We start from the raw sequence: 24,350 nt of genomic DNA, 5'->3' as shown, positions 1-24,350 counted from the left end.
TTACAGTGAATACGGCTATGGGCCCCAAAGGTTTGGCAGTCCCTGGCTTAAACTTTCAGACTCTACAGTCTTGGGACTGGGGGGAGGAAGCAGGGAGTTCCACCCTTTCTCCCCCTTCATGGTCATGGAAATAAATAAATAAAATATTAAAAGCAGCTGAGTGCATTATAAGGGAACCCTCCTTTGGTGCGATTGGGCACTTTCCTTGAAACTGAAATAGTACCTTCTGAGAAGCTGAAACCGTGGCAGAGTCAGAGAGAGTTAAATTCCACCTCTCCACCATCCATGATCTCAAGGGAGGTTGTATAGGCTTTCCTATGATTAATTACGTAACCAAAAGTGGTCATTAATCACAATGCAATTAATACTGTGTCTGATTTGGCCACTAGAACTGTAACTTTAGGATTATTTTATACCTGACAATTCTACTGCCAAACCCTCTTTCTCAGTCCTGCTCAACTTCTGAGTAGCAGTAGTGTTTTGAGAAGATATTTCTTTGTAGCTCATCCTGGATTTCTCCAAGTCACATATCCAAGATTTATTTCTTTCAACAATTTATTTTACTTATTTCATCAATTTATATACCACTTAATTACAATAGTCTGCAAGTGGTATATATCTGACACAATGTGAGATTATGAAATAAGTGTGAATTATTTTTAACGATTTAATAATGTAAATCATAGAAGATAATATTGTTTTCTTATCTTTACTATCTCTCCCTCCCCCCCCGCCCTCTGGGTAAAACTAGAGAAGAACAAATACAAATTGCAAATAACCTGTTAGATCATCTGAACACAAACGAGCGAGACAGTTCAAGTGGCCATCTAGAGAATAAAGATGAGAAAGATCTTAAGCAACTGATTATTCAGCTAAGAACTGAACTTGAGCAGCAAAGGCAAGCAAATAAATTCCTGAAGCTGCAAGTCGAATCCAAATCTCCTTTGACTGAGGAAGAAGGGCTTGATCCCAAAACAATGCTACAGATTAATGCGGATATTGGATCATCAAAAGTTGAAGTGAAAGCTGTAGCTACTCAAACAGGGACTGTTGAAGGTAACATCGTGGGACTGAAACATGAAGGCCAAATAGCAACCTCTGAATACAAAGCAGCATCTTCAAGATTAAATAAAGAACCTTGGCGTGAGAGAGCTTCTGCAAAGAGTGAACAGGAAGAGATCCTTCGGCGTACAAGGAAAATGAACAAAGTGAGTTTGTATTAAGGTGCTAAAACTGCATTTTAGAGTATGAAAGAGTTCTCTCCACAACCAATAGGGTTGTGTTGTTTTGGGGGGTGGACTTACCTAAAGACTAGGGCAGGAGTTGGCAAGGTTTACCTTGCTTGGGCAGGTTCACTCCCGCAGAGATCGCTCCGTGGGCCAGATCGTGCATGCGCAGATGTAATTTCCGGCATCTGCACAGACACGATTTCCGGCGTCTGCGCAGACACGATTTCCGATGCTGCAGAAGTGAGTCCCTGCTCCGCACTGTGCCAGTTTAGCGCAGTGCGTGGGGTCTTGCCAAGCGGGTGGCTCAGTTCAGGGGCGGCTTGTGGGCCATTTAAACAACCCCCATGGGCTGCTTGTGGCCCATGGGCCGCAGGTTGCCGACCCCTGGACTAGGGTGTCAAAATATACTTAAGATACTTATGCATATTGTATACATCAGCCAGTTTTTAAAAGCAGAGTTATATCTGGCACCCAAACTCAGGATTTGCATGTTTGCTGCTGAGCTCCTTTTTCTCAAGCTGCAGCATCTGCATTGGAGTTCTCTTAAAAATCTTTTGCATTAAACGCCTTGTGGTGCACCTTAGTTACTTTTTAAAATTATTAAAATATTTATAAAATTCTGCCATCTCAAAAATGGTGTGGTGTATGAAATATGTATGAAAGAAGACATAAAACAAAGAGTACAAAATCATTGTTAAAAAGACTGACTACTCAAGAAAGTTTTAAACTGTTACGTAGATGTGATGGCACAGAAAGGTCTTTAAGAGCTGTCTTAAATGTGTACAGGAGGGGGAGGGGGGCTAGGCATTACTAGGTAACAGGTTGACATTTCTAGATTTGGGCTTGCTCTTGCATATCACTGAAATGTTGGTCACAGTCAGTCACAGCAAGCACAAACCTAGTAGAGCTGAGGTGAGGCCTTTTGGCAGGATTTAGGCTTAATAGAACCAGGTGGCAAAGCTGTGATGTTGCTTCAGAAGTAGTAGCAGCACCCTAATTGTTAGCTCTGCCCGCACTGGGAGGTGCCTATTCAGTTAAAAGGGGACAGCCTGCTCTGGTAGTATTCTGCTCCAGTGGAGCAGAAGAGACTCTGCTCTCCTTGGGGCTACCACAATGGAACCCAACATTGTACGAATAACATTGTCAAATGGCAGCATCAGTGAAGCTGGTGAGGTGTTCTGTGAGGAACTGTTGAAAGAGCTGGGTAGGTTTAGTATGGAAGATAAATTGTTATGTTATCAGTGTCTTCAAATATCTGAACGTCACTCAAAGGTTGGAGCAGACTCCAAAAGGCAGGACTTGAACCATTGGGTGGACATAGTAGGGCAGTGGGTTTTGCTAAACATTTGGAGAAACTTCTACATGGTAAGAGCTGTTTGGCAGAGGAAGTCTTAGGAGGTGATGGACTCTCCTTTGCCAAATGTATTTAAACAGAGGCTGGCCAATCTTTGTCAGACATATGGTACTTCATTTGCATCCTGCACTGCAGATCCTGCTTTGAGCAGTGTGTTTGACTAGAAAATAACATTGACTAGAAAATAACCTTGCAGGTCACTTTCAGCTCAATGATTCCATGAGGGTGTTCTAGGTAGCTCCCAAGAGAGCAGATAGAGCCTCTGTATATGGCTTTCCCACATGCATATGACATTTCTCTGGCCGCTGGTGGGAACAGAATGTTATACTGGATGAATCTTAGTTTGACCCAGTCTTGGAATTCTTGTTGCAGCCTCCATTATTTTACCTTGGAATACAGAACATCTGTTATTTACCAGTATGGTTATTAAGTTGTTGATAGACTATATTCCATGAATATATTTAATTAAAAAATAATATTGAAACATAATGTTTGGTGACAATGAATTTCATAAGCTAATGATGTGTTGTGTGAAGGGGTACTCCCTTTTCTTTCTTTTTTAAATGTAAACTCATAAGGTTCCTGGAAGGATAAAATGAGTTTCAATTACTCCTTTATAGAAATCTAATTTGTCAAACCTTTCTATTCAAACCTTGATACAACAATGAAATGGTCTTGTTTGTTTGCTTGTTTGCTTGCTTGCTTGCTTGTTTACGTACCACTCTTCGTCAGAAGATCTCAGGATGGTTCACAAGATAAAAATACAAGATAAAAACACAAACAAGTACTGTAATTAAAACAAAACAACAAAACAATAGTACTGAAAAACAAAACAATATAACAACCAGAGAACCTCTTTGCTTCCTCAAGTGTGCTTTGAGTTTTCTCATCCACCCTTACATGTTATTACTAATCTCATTGACTCTTTGTCACAAAGCTGAACTGAATTTCATGTCACTTTTCACATGAAGGGGGGGGGCAGCATGCTCCTCTCCAAAAGAAGCACTTTTAACTTTTTTTCTGAGATGTTTCCTTGCGTGATATTCCTGATGTCCCGCTCAGCAGGGTTGTTCTTGCTAGCTACATAATCTAGCCATGTGGACTGTGTGGAACATCATGGCACCATGTAGCCAATCCAATATGACTACATAATAGTATCATCAGACTGAGTCAGAGGGAAGGCAGTGCTTCTTATCTTTATGATTAATGATTATTATTTATTAAACAATAATATCTAATATTATTTAATATCTGTAATCTTAGGGTGGTTCACAACATAAATCTGAATTGTCTGTCTGTCTGTCCTGGTTCACAGGTCACCTACTCTTGAATTGTACTTTGCAACTAGGAGTAGGGTGTTTTTAGGAGTGTGTGTGTTGTATCCCCCTCCCCCGTAAAACACTACCCCCTTTCAGTTAAGGTTTGTTTGCAAAATATTCAAGGTTGGATTTTAGTGCATTGTTTTCTTATACTGATCTTCCCTTCTCAACTTACTCACATTTTTCTATTTGTCATTTAGAGTGATCCTTGCCAGCCATTCAAGAAATCCTGTTTGCCTGTTTTACTGAAATTATCCAAGTCATTAGAAAGCATCTCCTTAAAGGACCCCATCAGGAAGCCAGACATGCAACTTCAACATCGCATCTTTACCTTGGATGAAGATCTGAAGGAAAGAATTATGCAGCCACTTCATGATGAATTGCAGACAAGTGAAGTTGTGAGTGAGAGATCTGCTCAGGAAGGGATATTACTAGGAGGTAAGCAAGCAAGTACAGTTGAGAATAATGCAGAAAGCATGCAGTGGCATTTCGTTCCTCTTGTGGTTGTGTCCAATTTGAATTCCACAGCAATATCCAGGGTTAGCATTGCTTCAGGAATCAATAAGCTACAAGTTTAAATGCTGTGTGCACCAGTTTTACCCACCTTCCTCAACTCAACAAAATGTATATTTTACATGTTACAAGTTGGCACCCCTGGGACTGGTCAGCTCGGCTTTCTTTTACAGTATTTTGTCGGGAAGAAACTGTTGGAGGGTGAGAGGGTGGTTGTCCCTAGCCTGTGTGGTGCAGGACAGATTTTGTAGCACTAGCTATGGAGAATATGACTATCAAGGGCCACTAGTCACAATGGATATGTTCTCCCTCCACTGTTGGAGGTAGCATGCATCTGAATATCAGTTGCTGGGTATTATAGGCCCACCATAAGTAAAAATCAATCCAAATTGATAGAAATCTGAGGTTCTGACTCTCCTATCAAAAGCCTGCCCCCCCCCTCAAAAAAAATCCTGGCTTAATAGAATATGTTTTATTTATAATTGTTATAATTTATGCAAAATACAATTGCATAAAATGATAGCAAGATAATGAAATATCGTTGAAGTAGAAAAACATAGAATCATGGAGCTGGAACAGACTCCAAGGGTCATCTTTCTAGTGCAACCCCCTGCAATGTAGGAAATTCAGCTAAAGCATCCATTACAGATGACCATCCAACCTCTGCTTAGAAACCTCCAAGGAAGGAGAGTCCAGAACCTCCCAAGGAAGATCCATCTTTCATGTATTATAAAAAGTAAACACTTATTTGACCCGTTATTTGATACTACAGATACAGTCCAAAAGACGCACAAGGAGTTCTGTATATGTGGGATAATTTTAAAAAGCAAGTGGTCCTCACTGATATAGTGCAAAAAGCTTGTCATTCAGAGGAGCCCTGGCTGCCTAGATAAAACATTATAGCCCCACACACCCTTACCTGGGAGTAATATGCGACGACACCACGACCCTCTCTCTCCCTGGCACTGCTGTGCCAGCCCTCAGTTTCCCTTTCCCTCAATGGAGAATGAATCACGAGTGACAGTGGGCTTTTCTTTTGGGAAAACAGGTTGCAAACAAACTTTATTATAACGGATGTAAACAAGGAGTTTGTTACAAAAATGCCAGGGGTCGGCAAGGTTTCTTTGCCTGGGCCGGTTCACTCCAGTGGAGGTCCCTCCGTGGGCTGGATTGCCGGTGATTTCTGGCATCTGTTCAGACACGATTTCTGGCGCCGCAGAAGTGAGTCCCCCGTGCCACACCGTGCCAGTTTAGCGCAGCGCGCGGGGACTCACTGAACGGGCGGCTTGTTTCGGGGGCGGCTTGTGGACTGGTTAAACGAACCCCATCCCCATGAGCCGCTTGTGGCCCATGGTCCTTAGGTTGCCTACCGCTGCTGTATGCTGTTCAGGCTTACTTTCTTTTACACATCTTCCATAGATCAAACTTCTCCACACACACTTCAGGAACTTAGGATTTTAACTGGTCTGTTTCCCTTTCAGAACCTGAGAGCATCTCCTGAGAGTTCTCAGCTCTGCCCCATCAGAACGAGCCTCCTGACAGAAGGCCAATCAGGCACTGTCGTTAGTTAATTTTTTGCTGGCAAGGGGGGGGGCACTTGATGACTCAACCTGCTCAGAAAACAAACTTCTCTGTCACAATAAGGCCCACTGAACTCAGTGTGGCTTTCTTCTGAGTAGTACCAGACGACCCGCTCAGCTAGTCACTGGGGTGGATTTCACCCTGTGCCTTGCAGAGCTGGGCCGATGATGCTGACAGGCCCTGCGCCCCTCAGCAACATCCGAAGGCCCTGATCCACTAGGCGCTGGGGTGGATTGCACCCTGCACCTTGCAGAGTCAGGCCCAGGCTGCCACCAGGCCCAGCACTGGCAGCAGCAACAAGCAGCACCGGCTTGCCCAGCCCTACCCATTGCCACCCTACCCCAGTACTTACCTGACCTGGGGGTTCTAGATTGCAGGAAATTTTTATTACAAAATTTGACCCCCCTTCACTTCTTACTTCCCTCTGTGCCCCCTAGCCTCATGCTGTGGCCTCCCATTTTCACATTTTGTAACCTGGGCCCTCCTTGGAATTACCTGGTGGGGCTCCAGGGGCCCATTTGGCCCCTGCTTTAGAAACACTGGTCTACTCTGCCTTTCCAGGCCCTTGGGCATAGAAGGATATTTTCCATCAGCTGCTACTGGTTATGCCTGGGATTGAACATGAATACACTGTAATAATAATAATAATAATAATAATAATAATAATAATAATAATAAATTTTTATTTATACCCCGCCCTCCCCAGTCAAAACCGGGCTCAGGGTGGCTAACACCAATAAAATTACAATAAAACATTAAAAGCAATTAATTAAAATACAGAGTAAAATACAATATTAAAATTTAAAATGCAGTCTCATTTTAAGTAGTCCATAGATCCAAGCCATGAGGGAGGAAAACACAGGGGTCAGACTAAGTCCAGTCCAAAGGCCAGGCGGAACAGCTCTGTCTTGCAGGCCCTGCGGAAAGATGACAAATCCCGAAGGGCCCTGGTCTCCTGTGAAATAGCGTTCCACCAAGTTGGGGCCAATACTGAAAAGGCCCTGGCCCTAGTAGAGGCCAATCTACCTTATGGCTCGGGATCTCCAGAGTATTGTTGTTAGTGGACCTTAAGGTCCTCCGCGAGGCATACCAGGAGAGGCGGTCCCGTAGGTACGAGGGTCTCAAGCCGCATAGGGCTTTAAAGGTCAAAACCAGCACCTTAAACTTGTACCATGAGGCTTCGGACCCTTTCCATGGGTGTCCGTGCTTCCCTGTCTGTTTTCCTGAGGGCCAGGTAGAAGGTTTGGGAGCATTTAGATTGGGGAGAATGACATAGGGGTAAAAATGAAACACCCACCCTCCATTCTCTCTTACTTCCCTTACTATTTCATGAATGTGTGGTATGTGTGTGTCTGTTTCATTGAAGAGAAAATGTTAATGCCCACATCTTATTTATTATGCACATTACCCTAGGTTCCCGAATGTGCTTTCCTTGTGGATCAAGTGGTACATAAGAGAATAAGTATAATAAATAAGATGGTTGCAGAACAGTATTTTTTTTTTTTGAAGACACTTGTTCGCTTGGAGACAGATAAAGTAGATCATTTTAACATTGTGGATGAGGAATAGAATTTAATGTCTCACTCGGCTAGAAGAAATGGAGCCGTTCCTTGCAAAGATGTACTCTGGATTACATTGGAAGGCAGCTGTGTTGCTGTCCCCTCTCCCTTCACCCAGTGGTTTACTGCAGGGATTCCTCATGCCACTGAAGGGTTGGCATCATTTCCCCTCCCTCCCATCTTCTACTACCACCACCACTTTGCTGTGCCTTTAATTCCATTTATAGTTCAATTCCAATAAGGATTACTTGGATTTTTGCTACCAGGCCAACAATAGACAGTAGTTTACATGCCCCCAAACCCATTTCTGTCTTGCACCTACCATCTCCTTGTGACCCCTGACCATTAGATCCAGTCGTGACCGACTCTGGGGTTGCAGCGCTCATCTTGCGTTGTTGGCCGAGGGAGCCAGCGTACAGCTTCCAGGTCATGTGGCCAGCATGACAAAGCTGCTTCTGGTGAAACCAGAGCAGCACACGGAAATGCCGTTTACCTTCCCGCTTGGAGCAGTACCTATTTATCTACTTGCACTTTAAAACAAAATAAAAAAATCCTTCCAATAGCACCTTAGAGACCAATTAAGTTTGTCATAGGTATGAGCTTTCGTGTGCATGCACACTTCTTCAGATACCACTCACACGAAAGCTCATACCTATGACAAACTTAGTTGGTCTCTAAGGTGCTACTGGAAGGATTTTTTTATTTTGTTTTGACTGCATCAGACCAACACGGCTACCTACCTGTAACTAGTACCTCCACTTTGACATGCTTTCGAACTGCTAGGTTGGTAGGAGCTGGGATCGAGCAACGGGAGCTCACCCCGTTGCAGGGATTCGAACCGCCAACCTTCTGATCAGCAAGCCCTAGCCTAGGCTCTGTGGTTTAACCCACAGCGCCGCCTGCGTCCCTTCTCCTTGTGATACTGGAGGTTAAGTTGCACAGATGGATCTTAGAACTTCAATCAGTGAGCAGTTCAACATGCAGCTAAAGGGTTAAAACAGGTATAATGCTGCCAAATTTGATTAGAATGCCCTCTCCTTAACTTTGAAGCAAGGAGTGGTAGTAGGAGCTGAGGGTTAAAAGTGGTAGAGGAGAGCCAGGAGGATTCTGCAGAAATACTTGGATTGTTGTAGTTACTTACATTTCACCCTGGGGTAGCCAACATTGCACACTCCAGATAATGTTTGATTCCAGCTCCCTTCATCAGCTGGAGTCCAACAACGGGTGAAGGGCCACAGGTTCCTCAACTCTACTGGGACCTAGCCACTTATGTTTGACATTCTCTTCTGCAATAATGAATCTGCAGCTTGCTGAGCTCACCAGCAGCCAGTTACAGATTGGTTTTGGTTCATCTGGCACTTGCCTATTGTCATCATCATCAGGCTGTGAATTGCCTCACCTCTTCCTTTGGACTACTTATCCCAACTTGGTTACTCCTGATCTTGCCTTTCTTCCATGAAACATAATGGTGGCATATAGGAGGGGAGTTGAGGATTGACCAGACCTGCAAGGCCATTCCATCATGTCAATTTAGATCACATAGAAGCATGATGGGGGAAACTAGGCCCCACAGCCAAGTTAATTTGGCTGATGAGAATGCTTGTGAGAATAATTTCTCACCTTTTCTTCTCGGTGCTTTTTAGGCACTAGATGCTTGATAATATATTGATTGGGCATCTACTGATAGGGCATGCCAACACTCATCAGAAAATGTGAGGAGATGATGATGAAGAAAAATAAGATGAAGAACATGGGGCAACTGTCTGCTCTCAGACTGTTTTTCCTCTCTTCCTGCATCTGTAGTACCCATAGGGTAGAACAGTGGTTCCCAACAGGTGGTCCGGGGACCCCCAGGGGTCCGCGAGCTATGCCAGAGGGGTCCGCAAGATGCTATTAGAATAAAAAATATATTAAATATATTTCGTATGATATCAGATTTTTTGTTTTGGCCGCTTCCTGCATGAGCAGAGTCTAGCGCAAAACTAGAATTAGATAGAGGCAGTAGTTCTGCTGTATGCTGTTAGATGGCGCTTTACAAACACTACTGTTTTGCAAAGAGGCAGCACGTGCATTCTACTAACGCTCACCTCCCCAAGATGCTTTGCGCGTGTCGGCTTCATTTGTGCGCTACTGCGCAGGTACCCTGTCTTCTCCATTCCCCTCCCTCCTCCCTGGCGCGCGCTGCCTCTTTGCAAAACAGTAGTGTTTGTAAACAAAGCGTTGTTTTTCGCGGAAGCTACAGTTTGCGTAGTTAAAAATGGACCGTTGGTTAAAAAGTGGTTTGTTAAAATGACAAAGGCCTACAGATGAAGAGGAAGAGAATGCATTTGATGTTCAAGCAAGTAAATCAGTGACTCTCGAACCGATCTTGTCAGTGTCCATTGAACCTAAATCGTAACTGTAAAAAACGTATAAATATAAAATATAAAAAGACTCTTAATTTGGCTCTCACTTTTTAATTTTAGGATTAGGAATTAATGGGGGTCCTTGTCACAATAGCGGCTCGATGAGGGGTCCTCGAGAAAATTTTGTTGGGAACCCCTGGGGTAGAAGATCAGCAAATGCTAGGAACCAACACCATGTGGCTTTATTTACTTACTCAAAAGGCTTACAGTGCATTCCTTTCAGCTTCCAAGCCTGCAAGGTGGCTTACAGACAATGAAAATGATTGGTAATAACTTCCAAAAGAACTCTTGAACCATCAAACATGCAAAAAGAGATCTGGACAATAAGATAACAGCTGCTACAAAAAACAATAACTCATTAAATCCTTGGGAACATAAAACTCTTTTAAATTTGGTGTCCATAAAAATAAGAATCCTTACCAAAGAAGTATTTTCAGAGACACTGTTTTATAGGTGAAATGCCAGCATAAAAAAAAATCATGTTCATCACCCACCTAACCTAGGAGCACCCCCAGCATCTGATCTTAAGGAATGGGAAAGTGACATGCAGGAGGTATGGCTTCAGATAGGATGAAACACTGCAAATGTGTACTTTAGATCAGAGGTAGGGATTCTTTTTCATCCCAAGGGCTGCATTCCCTTGCTTGCTCTGAATGACTGTGACCAATGTTTCCATAGTCTGTAAGAACCACCCTTCCAGTGGTGGGCACAGCAGGGGGCACAAGTGGTAGGAGAAATAAATGCAAGTTTTACCTTTGTACAGTTGGCTAGTTTAACACACATACACACACCCCTCTCCATACTCCTATCCCTGCAAGCAAGAGGTATTCTCACAGTCCAAGGACATCCAGGAAAAAACAGTCATGATGCAAAGCTGGACCGGTGAGGTTTCTGTGTGGGGAGATTTCTGAGAGCCAGGCAGAGAGGCTTTGGAAGGTCCTGCACCTGTGAAGATCACTTTGAACTTCTAAATTGCTGAGATGTTTCATTCTTTAAATGTGTCCCTTTTCTCTTACCACTTTTATCTTCATTTCCATGTTTTCTCTAGCTGAGTCATTGATCAGAGTAAATGGCTCTGAAGTGGATGTCACCTTGGTCAGTGGTGAAAGCAAAGGTGAAACAGCCAAGGATTCAAGCAGCAGCCAAGGTATGATATGGATACACAAGTGATTTTGTCGGGATTGGGAGAACAAACCTTTCTTGCAAAACAAGCTGGTCATTTTTGTTAATTGTCCAAATAAATTCCAGCTAACAGCTTGTTTGCTAAAGTTAATTGCTCCTTTTTACCACAGTCTGTAACTTTAAAATATTGTTTGCTTAATTATCCCACAATAGCAGCCCCTGGGAATAGCAGCCACAGTCTTTTAAGTGTGGAAGAGTCCCTGGGATTTATGAGTATGGTTTTTAATAAAATGAATGAAATGTGTGCACAACTCTCTGTGTACTCAGTGCTACAGAATTGTTCTGATCTTGGCTTGTGATTAAAAAAATATTAATGGATTCTGATTTTTTATTTTTATTTTTGCATTCCTGAGGTTTCTAAACACCAGCTTACCCTCTCTCTTTGATTCTCTCAAAATATAAAGGAATTAGTGCAGATTATAAATAGTTTATCAGTCATGTGACTGCTGTGGAAGTACCAATACTGTATACCCTTTTGTCAACACCAGAAAGTCCCCCAAAGTGCATGTTAATTTTTCCCATTGTTAAATGATAATGAATGGAAACTGGAAGAACAGTTATGGGACATGAAGAATGTTGCTTGGTTACTAGCAAACCCCAACAGAATTGGTCTGGGGTTGTTTGCTTAAGGAGTAGGATTCAGGTAGCTTGGGCATTTTAACCTAACTGAATTTTCCAGTGTCACTTAGATTAGAGAAATGATTGATGGTTAGGTCTAATCTGGTATTCATTGGGCTATTTAAATGGAACCCCTATAACCAAAGGAAAAAATATTTCCGAGTACTTTGTGCTGGGGCCACACAAATGGAGTTGACTATCACATTCCTGCCATAGCTACTCTTGGAAACACTGTTGGACTGTATTACTTCAAAGGGATGACTTAGAGCAGGTTTTTGGACTGTCAGAGCAATTAGGTTGTTCATAATAGATTGTGCACTCAGACCTTTTCAGTCAAATTGTTTATAGTTGACATAGAGGAGAAAGTTTATGAGTTGAGTTTTGGAATAGTAAAATGACTGGTCAAAGCAGAGGCCACTTGTGTAAATGGAGCTGTCAGTATTAGAGTATTAGATGCAGATGGCTATGAGAGTTGGACTCCAACAACAGCTGAAGGACCGCCAGTTGTCCACCCCTCCTATAATAGCAGGAATGGGGAACCTGTGGCCTGGACTGCAATTCCTATGATCCCTAACAAATGGCCATGCAGGGCCATAAATTTCCCAGTCATGCAGATAATGCTGAGCAGTGGGAGACCCAGAAGCCTCATTGGTTGCAGAAATAAAGGAATGTTTTAGACTGAATAATAACCTTTAACCTTTAAGTAAAACACATTATTTTATTTCCAGAAACAGAAATTACCACACCTGAGTCAAAGCTTGCTATGAAAGAGCTAAATCAAGAGTTTGCTTTCTCAGAGAAGGAAGATGTTGATGCAACTACCACATACTCAGATTCTAGGAGCCTGCTTTCACTCAGCTTCAGAATTAAAAGCCTAGATGCATTTGACTATGAAGCTACTGATGACGTTGAAGAATTGAGACAAAGAATTAAGATTCTGAAGGCTGAACTGGCAAAGTACAGGATGCTGATGATCTCCTTTGAGCCTGCCAAGCAACTCCCTGCTGGTGATATTTTAAGTACAACTCAGAATGATGGAGAGCTGCCCACAGACCACCCTTTTCTTCCCATAATAGATGCCAGTAGACCAGAATTGCAGACATTCTTTGATGAGCATCTGCAAGATGAGCCTCAAATCCGCATCAAGGATCTCACATCTCATGACTTGGAGCAACAAAATGAAAAAAAACTTCAAAAGCTGAAGGAGCTGCTGTCAGAGAATGAGATGGAGTTGGAAAAAGAGCAGATTGCAAACATACATCTTCTGGATGAGGTGTGCCGTCTGCAAAATAAACTTAAAGGAGTTTCACTGGCCAGGTGAGCTTATGATAAAGCAGCTTTGGGGAAGAGTTTGGAGTGGGCAGGATGGTTAAGTAAATACGTGAATGGTTCTTGAATGTAATACTCCATAGGACTCTGAGCAGCCTTGGAGGCCGTACAGTACTGATGTCATCTCCACATGTGTGTCATCATGAGACAGATTATGCTAGGACAGGGATGGGGAAGCTCAGGCTTGGAGGCCAGATATGTAGCCCTCCAAGCCTCTCTATCTGGCCCTCATAACTCACCCAAGAACACATTCCTCACTGCCTTGCTAAGTACCCAAAGTGTTTTGCAGGGCTTAGGGAAACATCAGAAGGCAACTTAGAGCAAGGATGGGGAATCTCGGGCCAAATGTGACCCTCCAGATCTCTCTATCTGGCCCTCGGAACGATCTCATGGCCACATCTCTCTTCTCAGACCACACACTACTCACCAGCCCTGCTTCATAACTCCCTTGTGTGATTTTGCCTGGCTTGAAGTGTCTCATGCTTGTTTGGATGGAGAACAGAGAAATTAGCCTGCTGTATAAAGGTGGTCTCCCCCCCCCCAATAGTGCATCATTATTTTATGGAGCTTGCTGTTACTAGATGTGGTGATGGCCACTAGCTTGGGTGGGTTTAATAGATGATTAAAGCAATCTCTATTTTGAGGAACAATTTCTGGGATCAACAATGGGACAGGGCTCTTTTCTTCATGTCCTGCCCGTAGGCTTTCTGTTGCAGCATCTGGTTGGCTCACTGGGGAAGCAGAATGCAGGACTAGATGGGTCTTTGTTGTGATCCAGCAAGGCTGCTCTTACGTTGAGGTAAATTATTAAAGGACTGGGTACTACCTCCAGTATCGGAGGCAGTATGATGAGGACTTATGAAATGGAGGCCAGAAATCGGATAACTTTAAAAGAGGATTAGACAGTTTTCATGGAGAATAAGGCTATTGGTGGTAACCTGCCATGATGTCTATATTATGCCCCCATAGCTGGAGACAGCATGCCTCTGAATACTAGTTGCTGGGGTCTGCAGGTGGGGAGAGTGCTGCTGCATTTAGGTACTGCTTAAGGGCTTCTCAGAGGTACCTGTTTGGCCACTGTGAGACTAGGATGCTTCACTGGATGGGCCTTCAGACTTTTCTTGTGTGTCAACAGGAAAACTCAGCTAGAGGTTCTAGGATGATTGCGGTGGGGGGTTTCATTTTGTTTATCTTTATCTACCAAACAGCTACTTCTCTGTGTATTCATTTTGTTCTTCAGTAGTGTTTTATATGTCACATCTGCTTTTGGGGAAATTAGATTTTTATTAGTACATGCCAGGTTCACAGTACACAAGATGAGGGGAAAACAACAACTGCAGCCACCTTTCCCACAAATGACAAAAGAAATGTACAAAAAGGTAAAGCAGTGAAAATTTATTTCACAAAACACAATGCAAAACCTTGTGCTATTTATTTCTCTGTTAAAACAAGAAAGAAGAGTACAAACAGACTTGATTGGGTTCACTTCAGGGTATTTGCTCTGGAGAATTAAATTGTTTCTAAATCCCACTATATCATTTCAATAACAGTTGCCTTGCTCCTGAATTTCTGCATTTCTGAATTATCAAGGTAGTAAGAAAAATGTTTCAAATGGTCACTATCATTATCAGTTGTTGATTGTACCCTGTTTAAAAGAAATTGGTAATGCTGGATGATATCCACTAAGTCCTATCCAGTGTAGACACATTGAAAACCATGAACTTGCATTTTTTCATTGATTTCTGTGGATCTACTTGTGAGTATGACATAGTTGAATAGCACCCTCTGTGTCCACCATGAACTGCAAATATCTCACTGCTCATATAATATTTTGTTGATTTAAACTGCTTATTTAAAAATTACAAATATTTTGGTAAGTTTTATAGTTAGAGGAAAGCTTTACGCTTTGATCAATTTCACTTTCTGAAATGTGGGTCCAGAGGGCACCAGGTGATTCTGCAGAGGAGCTTTCTTCAAGGGGGGACTGCAGAAGGGAGGTGAAATAGGTACCCTCACATGTGGTCCTTCACAAATATAAGGCCTTGTGAAAAATTCTAGTCTAGAAATTGTGTTTTGAGTCAACTTTGAAAAGCTAGATGCATCTTCTTTCTAAAGTCAGCTTCTGGTTCCCCCCTACCTTTTTTTTTTAAAGGCATGATTCCCCAGTCCACTCTCCAGTACATGAGCAGTCTTACCAGCGTCAGAAAATTCAAGAGATCCACAGCATCTGTGCAACTTACCGCCAGCACCTGTCCAATTTGATCAGAGCTTTTGAGGAGCTCTTGCAGGCCAGCGAAGTGGATTATTGTGTTGCAGAGGGCTTTCGCGAACAGCTGAATCAAAGCGCCCAGCTGTTTGAGAGGCTGGAACAGCAGTGTCTGTATGGTGTGTGGCTGTGTTTGTTGCTTATCTTTAGTTATATATCTCAGACACACATTCCTATCTGTTTTCTGAGCTCCTATCTGTGTGCCAATGTTTTCTCTTTCCCCATCTTCTCCTTATCGCATGGTGATTGTCGAAGACTGGGCCCCTCATTTATCATTTAAGATAGGAATATAGATATACTACGGGATCTTCAACAAATGTTGCAGAGTTGAGTGCTTCTGTTCAGTTTTAAAAAGGTATATTTTAAACTCTGGACAGAAATTCCAGGCAATCCCATTGGGTAGCAGTACCAACCAAGTGTGCTACCAAGTGCATGCCCCATTAGGTGTGCAGAAGTGTAACTTTATGGGCACAGCATGGGGTTGCAAATATTTATGGGTTTGATGTTACTTTGTTTTCCGATACCAAGAGACTTTAATTTGAGAAACAGTATTGTAGTTTACATGTCCTAGCTGTATTCTCAAAAGACTTGAGTGTATTCAATTATCATATATCAAATTCTTCACATTGGAAATAAGTTTCTCCAGCGAATAAACATTAAAATGCCTTTCTGTTCAAATCAGCAGATGGTATCATATATACTAATGAAATTGCTGACAACTGAGACAATTCAATAGATCTTTGCACAATAGGGTTGCACTGAATCACAAGTAAAGACGAGGGCTGGAGCAGAATATTCAAGCAGGCTGAAAGTTAGAGTAGCAGTCACATACTGTTTTGTGGAAGGGCTGTGGTTTGGGGGTGCAAATTTGATTTTTTAAAAATTCTTTTTAGTTAAGGCAGTTATACGTTGCCCTGTAGCCAAAAAGGCTCCCAGAGAGACTTTAAAATCAGCAATAAGAAGGTCCCTGCCTTCAAACTCAGAATATAAAAAGACATGGCTCTCCATATGATGTCTATGCATCAGCCTGTCATAATAAAGCCGCTTCCGCGCCTGCGACGGAAGCGGCGTTGTGGGCCGACCGACTGCACCACCGCGTAGGGGCTGCGAGTTCAGCCCCTACGCGATGGTGGCTTCCCGCCTGCGTCATCCCCGACCAGCCAATGAGAATGGTCGGGGCGGAGCCGGCAGTTTTAAAGCTCCCCGCAGGCGGGAAGCCGACCTCTTTTCTCCCTTGTTCGCCGGAGCGAACAGTTCACCCGCCCACCCACCCCTTAAAAAGAGGTAAGGGGACGCTGCTATGGACGGGAGTCGGTTGCCTGGTTAGTCAGCGGGCCAGGTAGGACTTTTCCCATACTGGGCTAGCCATGATGGGTTTTTCGCCTACCCCGTAGCATGTCGTCACAACTTAGGTTAGGCGGTTAGGCGTTGGAAATTTGCATAACAATAGAAGGAGGAGGGGCAGATTACGTCAACGGCTGCCCAAATTGGGAGAAGTAATTCCGTTAAAGGATTCCGGGGGCGTCGCTTGGTCCTGAGCCTGGAGTTGCCTGGGCCGTAGGGCACGCCCCTTCGGTGGCCACAGGAGGAGCTCTAGTAGATCTACATCGCGGGGCTCCTTTCTGGTGGTTAACTTCTCAAGGACTCCAACACACGGGTTGGAGTCGGATATAGTCTGTTAGGTTCCAACGCCTAAGCCAATTCCGCTCAACATGCTTATCAATAAAGTTGTGGCCTTAACCACCCAATTAAATCTTAATCTCTGTGTCATGAGTCTTGATTATGTGGGAAGGAGGGACATAGCCACACAATAAACTTTAAACAAAATTCGCCTTCCTAAACAAGGGGTGGATAGGTTCCCCCAGCCCAGTGTATCTATATGTTTTGGTGTCATCATTCCCTCACTGCCTCATCGGTCCTTTGGCATGTGTAGAGAGCACTTGGGGGAAGGAAGGGTTATTTCTTTCCTCTGGGCTTTTGCAGACGCAAGACCATGGGAGAAACTTGTGCTGCTTCTTGGGGTGTTTAGCACAATATGAGAGCAGGCTTCTCCCCACCCCATTTCCTCCCAAGTCTTCTGGCATATGGAGGGGACTCAGGAATTGAGTTGAGAGGTCCCTGTCTTTCTGGAGACCCTGTTTAAAAAACTGGCCAGATTGGGTTTAGCTGTGGTGCTGCCTGGTGGTCAATAGGCAACATTGCAAGCTTGAAAAATTAATTAATTAATTAATTTAAAAAAGGAAGCTGCCATCTTGGCTCCTCCCCACTCCTCCTCCCTCAGTTTTTAATTGTGCCTTGTGGGAAGTGGTCATTTCTTCCTTAGACTTCTGGTGCACACCTTTTTTCAGGCTGGTTAACTCCTTGTTTATTCTACCTCTTGTTGAATTTCTCTGTGGCTCTAGTTCCTTTACCTTCTGCTTATTTTCACTACTTATAAGTATCAGTAGCTTATGTATTTTCCGCTCTCCAGCCCTAATGCTCAGTGCAGCTAAGGCTTTAGAAACAGAAACTGTTAGTTCTCAGTGGGGGGTTAGCCAGTTTTCTGCCACTTTGCTAACAATCTGCAAACAACTGGCTATTGTTCATTTCTGCTTCTTTGCCTACATTTAAATGGTAAAGGCACAGATGAAATCCACTCAGTCTTTAGCTGCAGCCCTCCTCCCATGTAAGCAGCAGCTTCTCCTACTTTAAACAGTTATGACAGATCTTCCCAGTTTACCAGCCTCTCCTTCCCCCTCTCTAGGGGATTTCTATACAGAACATCTCAGAGCCAGATCAGGTGTGCCCATAAATTCCCCTTTATATGACATTGTTCTAACTGGAGGAGAGGTGTGCAATATAAAGCTCAGCAGGAGGCTCTGTCCCTGCTTTGTCTGAAGAATGCTCACTGCACAGAGAGAGGATGGCAACAGAATATTCCTGTGGAGGACGAGCAAGCAGTTCAATCACAGGGAAGCTCTCCCTCAGCTGAACTTAGAAGAATTCCTCATCCTATGGAAACTCCTATCAGAACCAAGGTATTTATGCAACTCACCCCAACATGAACCAGCCTCAATATTCAATACTTAATACACAAATGTCCAGAATCGGTCTCAACTGATGCAGTTTTCTGAACTATTTATTTCTTAATTTCCAATTTATTTCACTGCCCCAAAGAGACTTAGCTAAGTAAGTACTTTTAGCTTCAGCCCCATATCAGTCTCCAAATGTTCTACATCAACAATCCATATCTACTACTCCTCCCTCCAACTCCAGGAGGCAGTCTAAAGTGTGACCTTCATGCAGAAGTTCTCAGTCCCCCCCCCCCCCCGAAGGCCTTACTCCGACCATCAGCCACAGGATGATGATGTTGAATGGAGTGGTGAATCAGAAGTCTGATTCTTGCAGTGTTATGGCACTCTGATTTCTTTACTCCCTGGTACAAATCTATTCTGCGTTTATTCTGTGATTCCTTTACTCTTATATGCTTTGTCTGATACTTCCTCCATCATACTTTTCTACCTATCTTACTGGGAAGTCTTTTAGTGAATCTTTTAGTCAACTCTTTCCTGTTGAAAGCTGCCTCCCACGCTATACTAATACCAAATCTCCCCACTTTTTGGCTTGTTATCTAAAAACTGAGGAAGTGAGGAGCTAAGATGGCAGCTTCCTGCTTGAATTGTTTATTTATTATTTCAAGCTTGCAGTGTTGCCTATTGACCAGCAGGCAGCACCAGACCTAACTCAATCTGGCGGCAGCTTTTACAGGAGCTAGAAATACCTTTCATGGTAAGTATAAGTCATTTCTGTAGCAAGCTTGGGGAACAGATCACAATGACTTGAGTTTCTTGCAGGGAAAAACTGTTAAGGGACTTGCACAATTTTTTTGCTTCTCCAGCACCCTACCCTTTTCTCCAAGGCCTTTGTATTTGACGTGGGGGAGGGGTGGTGGTGGGACTAAGCATGCCAGGGTTCTGCAAGATGCAGAACCAGGAAAAATCTGGTTTGTTTCAGTGGCAATATACCTCTGAATACCAGTAGCTGGGGAGGTGGAGAGAGCACTTTTATCATTTCAGCTTAATTTTGAAAGGCTTATTTTCCCCTATTGCAGGAGAGTCAATAGATGATGAAATGACTCAACTGTGTGGCCTTGCACGAAGGTAAGTGCATCATTTCCTTTTGCTAACCTTTCTTTAGTTCAGTACACTTAGCAGTCAAATGGGGCACAATGTTTTTAAGCATTACATTAGGCTGAAGGTTGTGAGTCTGGTGTCCTCCTGCTCCCCTGTATCTTTTGTGAGGTTCAGGTGAGACAATGAACATATCCCTTGATATGAACATATCCCAATGAACTCCAGGGCAAATAAGGGAAATTCCACATCAAGGAACCCATTAAAACATCAATTGACCATTGTTATATTAGCATTTTTTTGAAAAACAAAACAAAACCTTATTTGTTTTGCTATTCCATATGAAAAGGATTACCAGGATTGCCACTCTTTCCAGGCTGCTTAGGAAGCTCTCCCATTAAACAGTTCATTCAGTGGCTTGCAAATCATATTTTAAAAATACAGTGGTACCTCTACCTATGAATTTAATGCGTTCCGAACGCACATTCGTAAGTCGAAAAAAATTGTAAATCGAATCCCATAGGAATGCATTGGGAGAAATAATTCGTAAGTCGAAGCAACCCTATCTAAAAATTCATAAGTAGAAAAAATCCTATCTAAACCGCGTCCAAGATGGCGGATGGAGTTCCGTTCGTAAGTAGAAACATTCGTAAGTAGAGTTATTCGTAAGTAGAGGTACCACTGTAGCAGTCCCTGTCATCAGACTCATACCCTTTTAAAAGACAGGGAAAAAAGAATGGGGAGGAAAGAGGAAAAGAAGCAAATTCTGACACCAAATTCTTAACATTACAAGTTTTTTGTAATGATTGGCTTGGATGGAAACAAGCTGCTCACGTTTCAAAATATAAGTCTTGACACCCAGCCTGGAAGTGACTGTAATGCACTTCCTCCCAGCGTGGAGCATGGCAGGAATCTATGGCTAGTCATATTCTGAGTATACCCTTTTAAATTAATGAACATGACTAGCCTAGATCTATTCAATGGGTCTACTCTGAGTAGAATGTAGTTGGAAATAATCCTCAGCATGTCACTCCCAGATTGGCTCATAGGGGCCCTGTTGATGCCATCACTCCAGAGCAGCCAATCCTGTTCATCTTCCTCACAGGGCAGGTGCAACTGATGGCCTTGGGAAGTGTGGGAAGGGGCCCAATCCATCTGGTGAGAGCAGCAGCAAGTGGAAGTGGTAGTTCCTTGCTGTCTACTTCTTCTGTGATTCATAGTGGCCATGAACTTGACTATGTAACTTAACATAAATAAGCTCTCCAGACATTAGGTAGAATTCATGTTGAGACATCCCCTCTTCTTTTTCTTCTATAGTTTATCTGACTTTGAGATGCAACAAAAGCCATCCTCTTTGGAATCCCCCAGGCCTGAAAAAGAAGAAACAGAGGGCGAGAGGGAAAACCTGGCAATCATGCCAGCCAAATTCCCCCCAGGTAAACTAGTTTACTCCAGAAGAGGGAATCTTTAGCAGCCTTGAGGCATTAGAAAAGGAAGTTTCTGGTTTGAATGCCATAATTGGTACACTGGTCGGGTTAGTGGAGATAGTGGGTGTTCTGAAGCCATAAGGCCTTTGCTACTTTTACTAATAATATCCAGATAGGCTCCAATAGTCAAGAAGGGAAGATTCATTATATTGGCCCAAATGCAGGTATTGGAAGAAATATACCCAGTGAGGCTCAAGCTAGCAATTTATTTTTTCAGAAATCAAAAGAGTTATACATTAACAAATGTTCAAGATAAGATCAGGCCTAGGGGTAATTATAGAAAATCAAATTATGATACCTTCAGCTCTCCTTTAAGATACCATAACTGACTAGAAAACATCCAAAAAGGTAATAATAGTTTTTCCTGGAACCTGGCAGGTTGGGATAATAAGGTGGATAAGGATTTTATTTGTATGCTGTAGCAATTTGATATAATATGTTTGCAAGAGACTTGGTCTTATGAACCTAACCTGCTCCTGCCCTCAACTTACAGGATTGTAACTCTTCTAGCCAGTCAGCTGTTAATAAATTTAAAAGGGGCTGAGGAGCTTCTTTCTGTTACTCATGGTGTCTGATGTCTTCAAATCCCTTTTTACCACTCCTCTGCTGCCGGCACGAAGCTTCGCTGTGTGAGGGTAGCGGTATACTTGAAAATGGCGCCCGCGACACTCACTCCGCTCGCTCCGGAGCTCTTAAAGTTCTCATGCCCCCAGAAAGCTCAATCTGGGGTTCTTCTGGGGGGCCGTGTTGCTGTCGCTGCTCCCCCCCTTCCTCACAGCGCCAGGAACCTCGGAGCTTGAGGATTCCTCGCCAGTCAGCGCTGGTGGTAGACCGGAAGTCCATTATTTATTATCTGTTAGCCTGGCCTCTTATATATAGACCTAAAAGATCATTTTTGAAATCTTCGTTCACATAAATAAACAAGCAGGTGCAGCCTGGCAGAAATGGCCCAGTTTCATTTGAGTGACAACAATAGCTTCATAACTCAGAGAGTGGCCCTCTGCATTGGCTTCCAAAAAAGAGACGGAAAAGGAGTTTGATAAAATCACTATTAGTTGTTGTGGTGATTCAGAGGTATAATCTGAAATCAAGCTACATTTAAGCTTACTGGTGTCTCTGGTATCTTCTGCATCGAGGATGATGGCTAATATTATGGATGTTTGTTCTGTATTATAAACTTACAAAGCACAACTAGTTTACCCACTACATTTACTATGCATAGAAGGACATCATCTAGATTTTCTGGCCAGGATTCCATCCTCCACCATTGTTATTTTAAATTGAGGCACACAGACCTTTTGGCTCACAGAATCTACTTCATTGTTTTATGAGTACCCCAAGATCAGCTTGGAGCAAAAGATGTAAACATAATTAATTCTAAAGGAATAAGTTTTGAATTTCAGAACTGAATGGTGTTCACGGTCCTTTCTCTTGAAAATCTATTTCTAGATACCCTAGGATTTCTTTATTTCAGTAATATAATTTAAGGTGTGAGCGCACTCATTTTGTTGCCAATATTGTAGGTAGTAGGTAGATCCATTTCACCACAAATCACTCAGAGATCTACCAGTGGATTCAATCTGTCTATCCTTGTTTTAGACTTTTAGTGTTTGTATTTTAAAAATAGATGGACTTTTCTCTAAAATTCAAATTAGGAGCTAGAATACAGACAATTGAAAGGTGATGTTTAAATTACATGGTTTCTACTGCTATAAAGGCGCAGGTACTGTTTCATTGGGATTGAAGTGTGCTGCATAATTAATAGGAAGAGTGAGACTTGACCTGGAACAAGACACCCAGTGCAGGCTGTTCTGCTAGAGACTCAATTGAAAGCAGGTGGTGTTTGCAAAATGCTCTGTTTAAAATAAAACTGAGTTTATTGGAACGGCTGAACTAACAAATAAAATGGAATAGGTGAATTCCTGACTAATGTGGAAGTGTACTGCAGGTGGTGGGAACCTGCAGTCAACCAGCAAAGGTACTTTTTAATTGAAACAGAATACTGTGTAATATGCTTCCTTATTTCCCCCCCCCCTGTCCTATGTGAATCAAACTCATTTACTAAATAGTTTCATATAGTGTTGTCTGAGTGCATGATGCTCTACATAGTATCATTAGTGAAACTAAGGGGTTCCTGCCCCAGTGAATTTACAAACCACATGTCAACAGTAGATTGAGATCAAAAGTAAAGAAAGAAAGAAGTGAGTGTAGGACAGGGTCACAGAAAGAAGGGGAGGGGAAAGGGGGAAAAGGAAGAGTTTCAGAAGGATGACCAAATGCATTGACATGTAAAGTCAGACTTATTTTCAGGGCTGAAGATGGGGAGTTGAAAAAACGTTTTTCTTAGATTAGTTTGCCTTGTCACCTGAGATTGTCACCTGAGATTCTTCTTACGGTAACCCTGAATTCGAAAGGTAGGCTGGTTGCACAGGAAAGAGAGGGCCGTCCCTATGGTGGCACCCCAACTATTGCACTTTTTCCCTAGCAGAACTCAAATTACAAGAAGGGAAAGGAGGTCTTACCCCTATACTTTTCGTGAAGATCCCCTTAGCTACTGACTGTGTTGAGAAGGTAGTGGGGGACATAATTTGACATAACATGAAATGGGAGTTATAGATTTCATTAAGAGTCCTCCATACCTCCTCCCTAATTATTGAAGTGAGGTGAAGTCTTTCTTGTCTTTCTGAGCTTTCAACAGCAGTCTACTGCTTCTTTCTTATTCTTTCTTCTGTTGTCTTTTAATTCATTTTAGTTGGCATTTTGTATTGCATTTAATTGGTCTGTCAGCTGCCTTGAAAGCTATTCTGATGGGAAAGATGGGAATATAAACGTGCGTACATACACATATACACAAAAGTCTAGGGAGCTGAGGATGGGAAGGCTGATGTTCATGGGCAAGGCTGGAGAAAAAGGGGGAAATAAGAACAGAAAGTTGGGGCACATATATGTGGCAATGGGCAAGTCTGCAAAGTCTGTTGAAAGTCAAAGGTGAGGGTTGATGGAAAGCTGGTGTAAAGATATATGGAGGGTGTCATGTGGTCTCAGTGACGAAAGGGAAAGAGGGGGATGGTTTTGGCAGCAGACCGGTGGGTACAGCTGAGAGGATTCTGTGAGGCAAGAGACTGCCAGAGAGAAGGTGCTTGTGGTTATTGAGGCAGGAGATTACCAGATTTTGTGGGGTGGGTGTTGTGGATGGAGGAAGAGATGTTTGTAATGATATTTAAGGGAGAACTGACAACTTGGCAGTGGACTTCCATTGCCCTCTGTGGGTTGAAGGAAGATAGGAAATCTGGGAGGAGTTGGTGACATTTCTTCAATAGTATTGATATAAATCAGGTCAGGGGAACCTCTGGCCCTCTGGTTGTTGCTGGACTCCAGCTCCTTTCAGCCCTAGCCAGT

General features: G+C 42.9%; 1 protein-coding gene across 10 annotated transcripts in view; it reads left to right on the top strand.

The window, feature by feature from the left end:
* Positions 1-24,350, top strand: part of CDK5RAP2 (CDK5 regulatory subunit associated protein 2) — a 128,526-nt gene that overhangs the window by 77,731 nt on the left and 26,445 nt on the right. For all 10 annotated transcript variants that reach the window (XM_088665028.1, XM_060270291.2, XM_035113723.3 and 7 more), the window contains exons 21-27: positions 752-1,208; positions 4,103-4,340; positions 11,009-11,107; positions 12,489-13,077; positions 15,242-15,474; positions 19,446-19,494; positions 20,782-20,900. In XM_088665028.1, coding sequence (XP_088521154.1) covers positions 752-1,208; positions 4,103-4,340; positions 11,009-11,107; positions 12,489-13,077; positions 15,242-15,474; positions 19,446-19,494; positions 20,782-20,900 — 1,784 coding nt within the window. The remainder of the gene's footprint in view (positions 1-751; positions 1,209-4,102; positions 4,341-11,008; positions 11,108-12,488; positions 13,078-15,241; positions 15,475-19,445; positions 19,495-20,781; positions 20,901-24,350) is intronic.

Source organism: Zootoca vivipara, chromosome Z2 (genome assembly GCF_965207765.1).
Source record: "Zootoca vivipara chromosome Z2, rZooViv2.hap1.1, whole genome shotgun sequence".
In the NCBI taxonomy this organism is placed as follows: domain Eukaryota; kingdom Metazoa; phylum Chordata; class Lepidosauria; order Squamata; family Lacertidae; genus Zootoca; species Zootoca vivipara.
The sequence above is the reverse complement of the archived record's forward strand: the minus strand, read 5'-3'. Positions and strand labels throughout refer to the sequence as shown.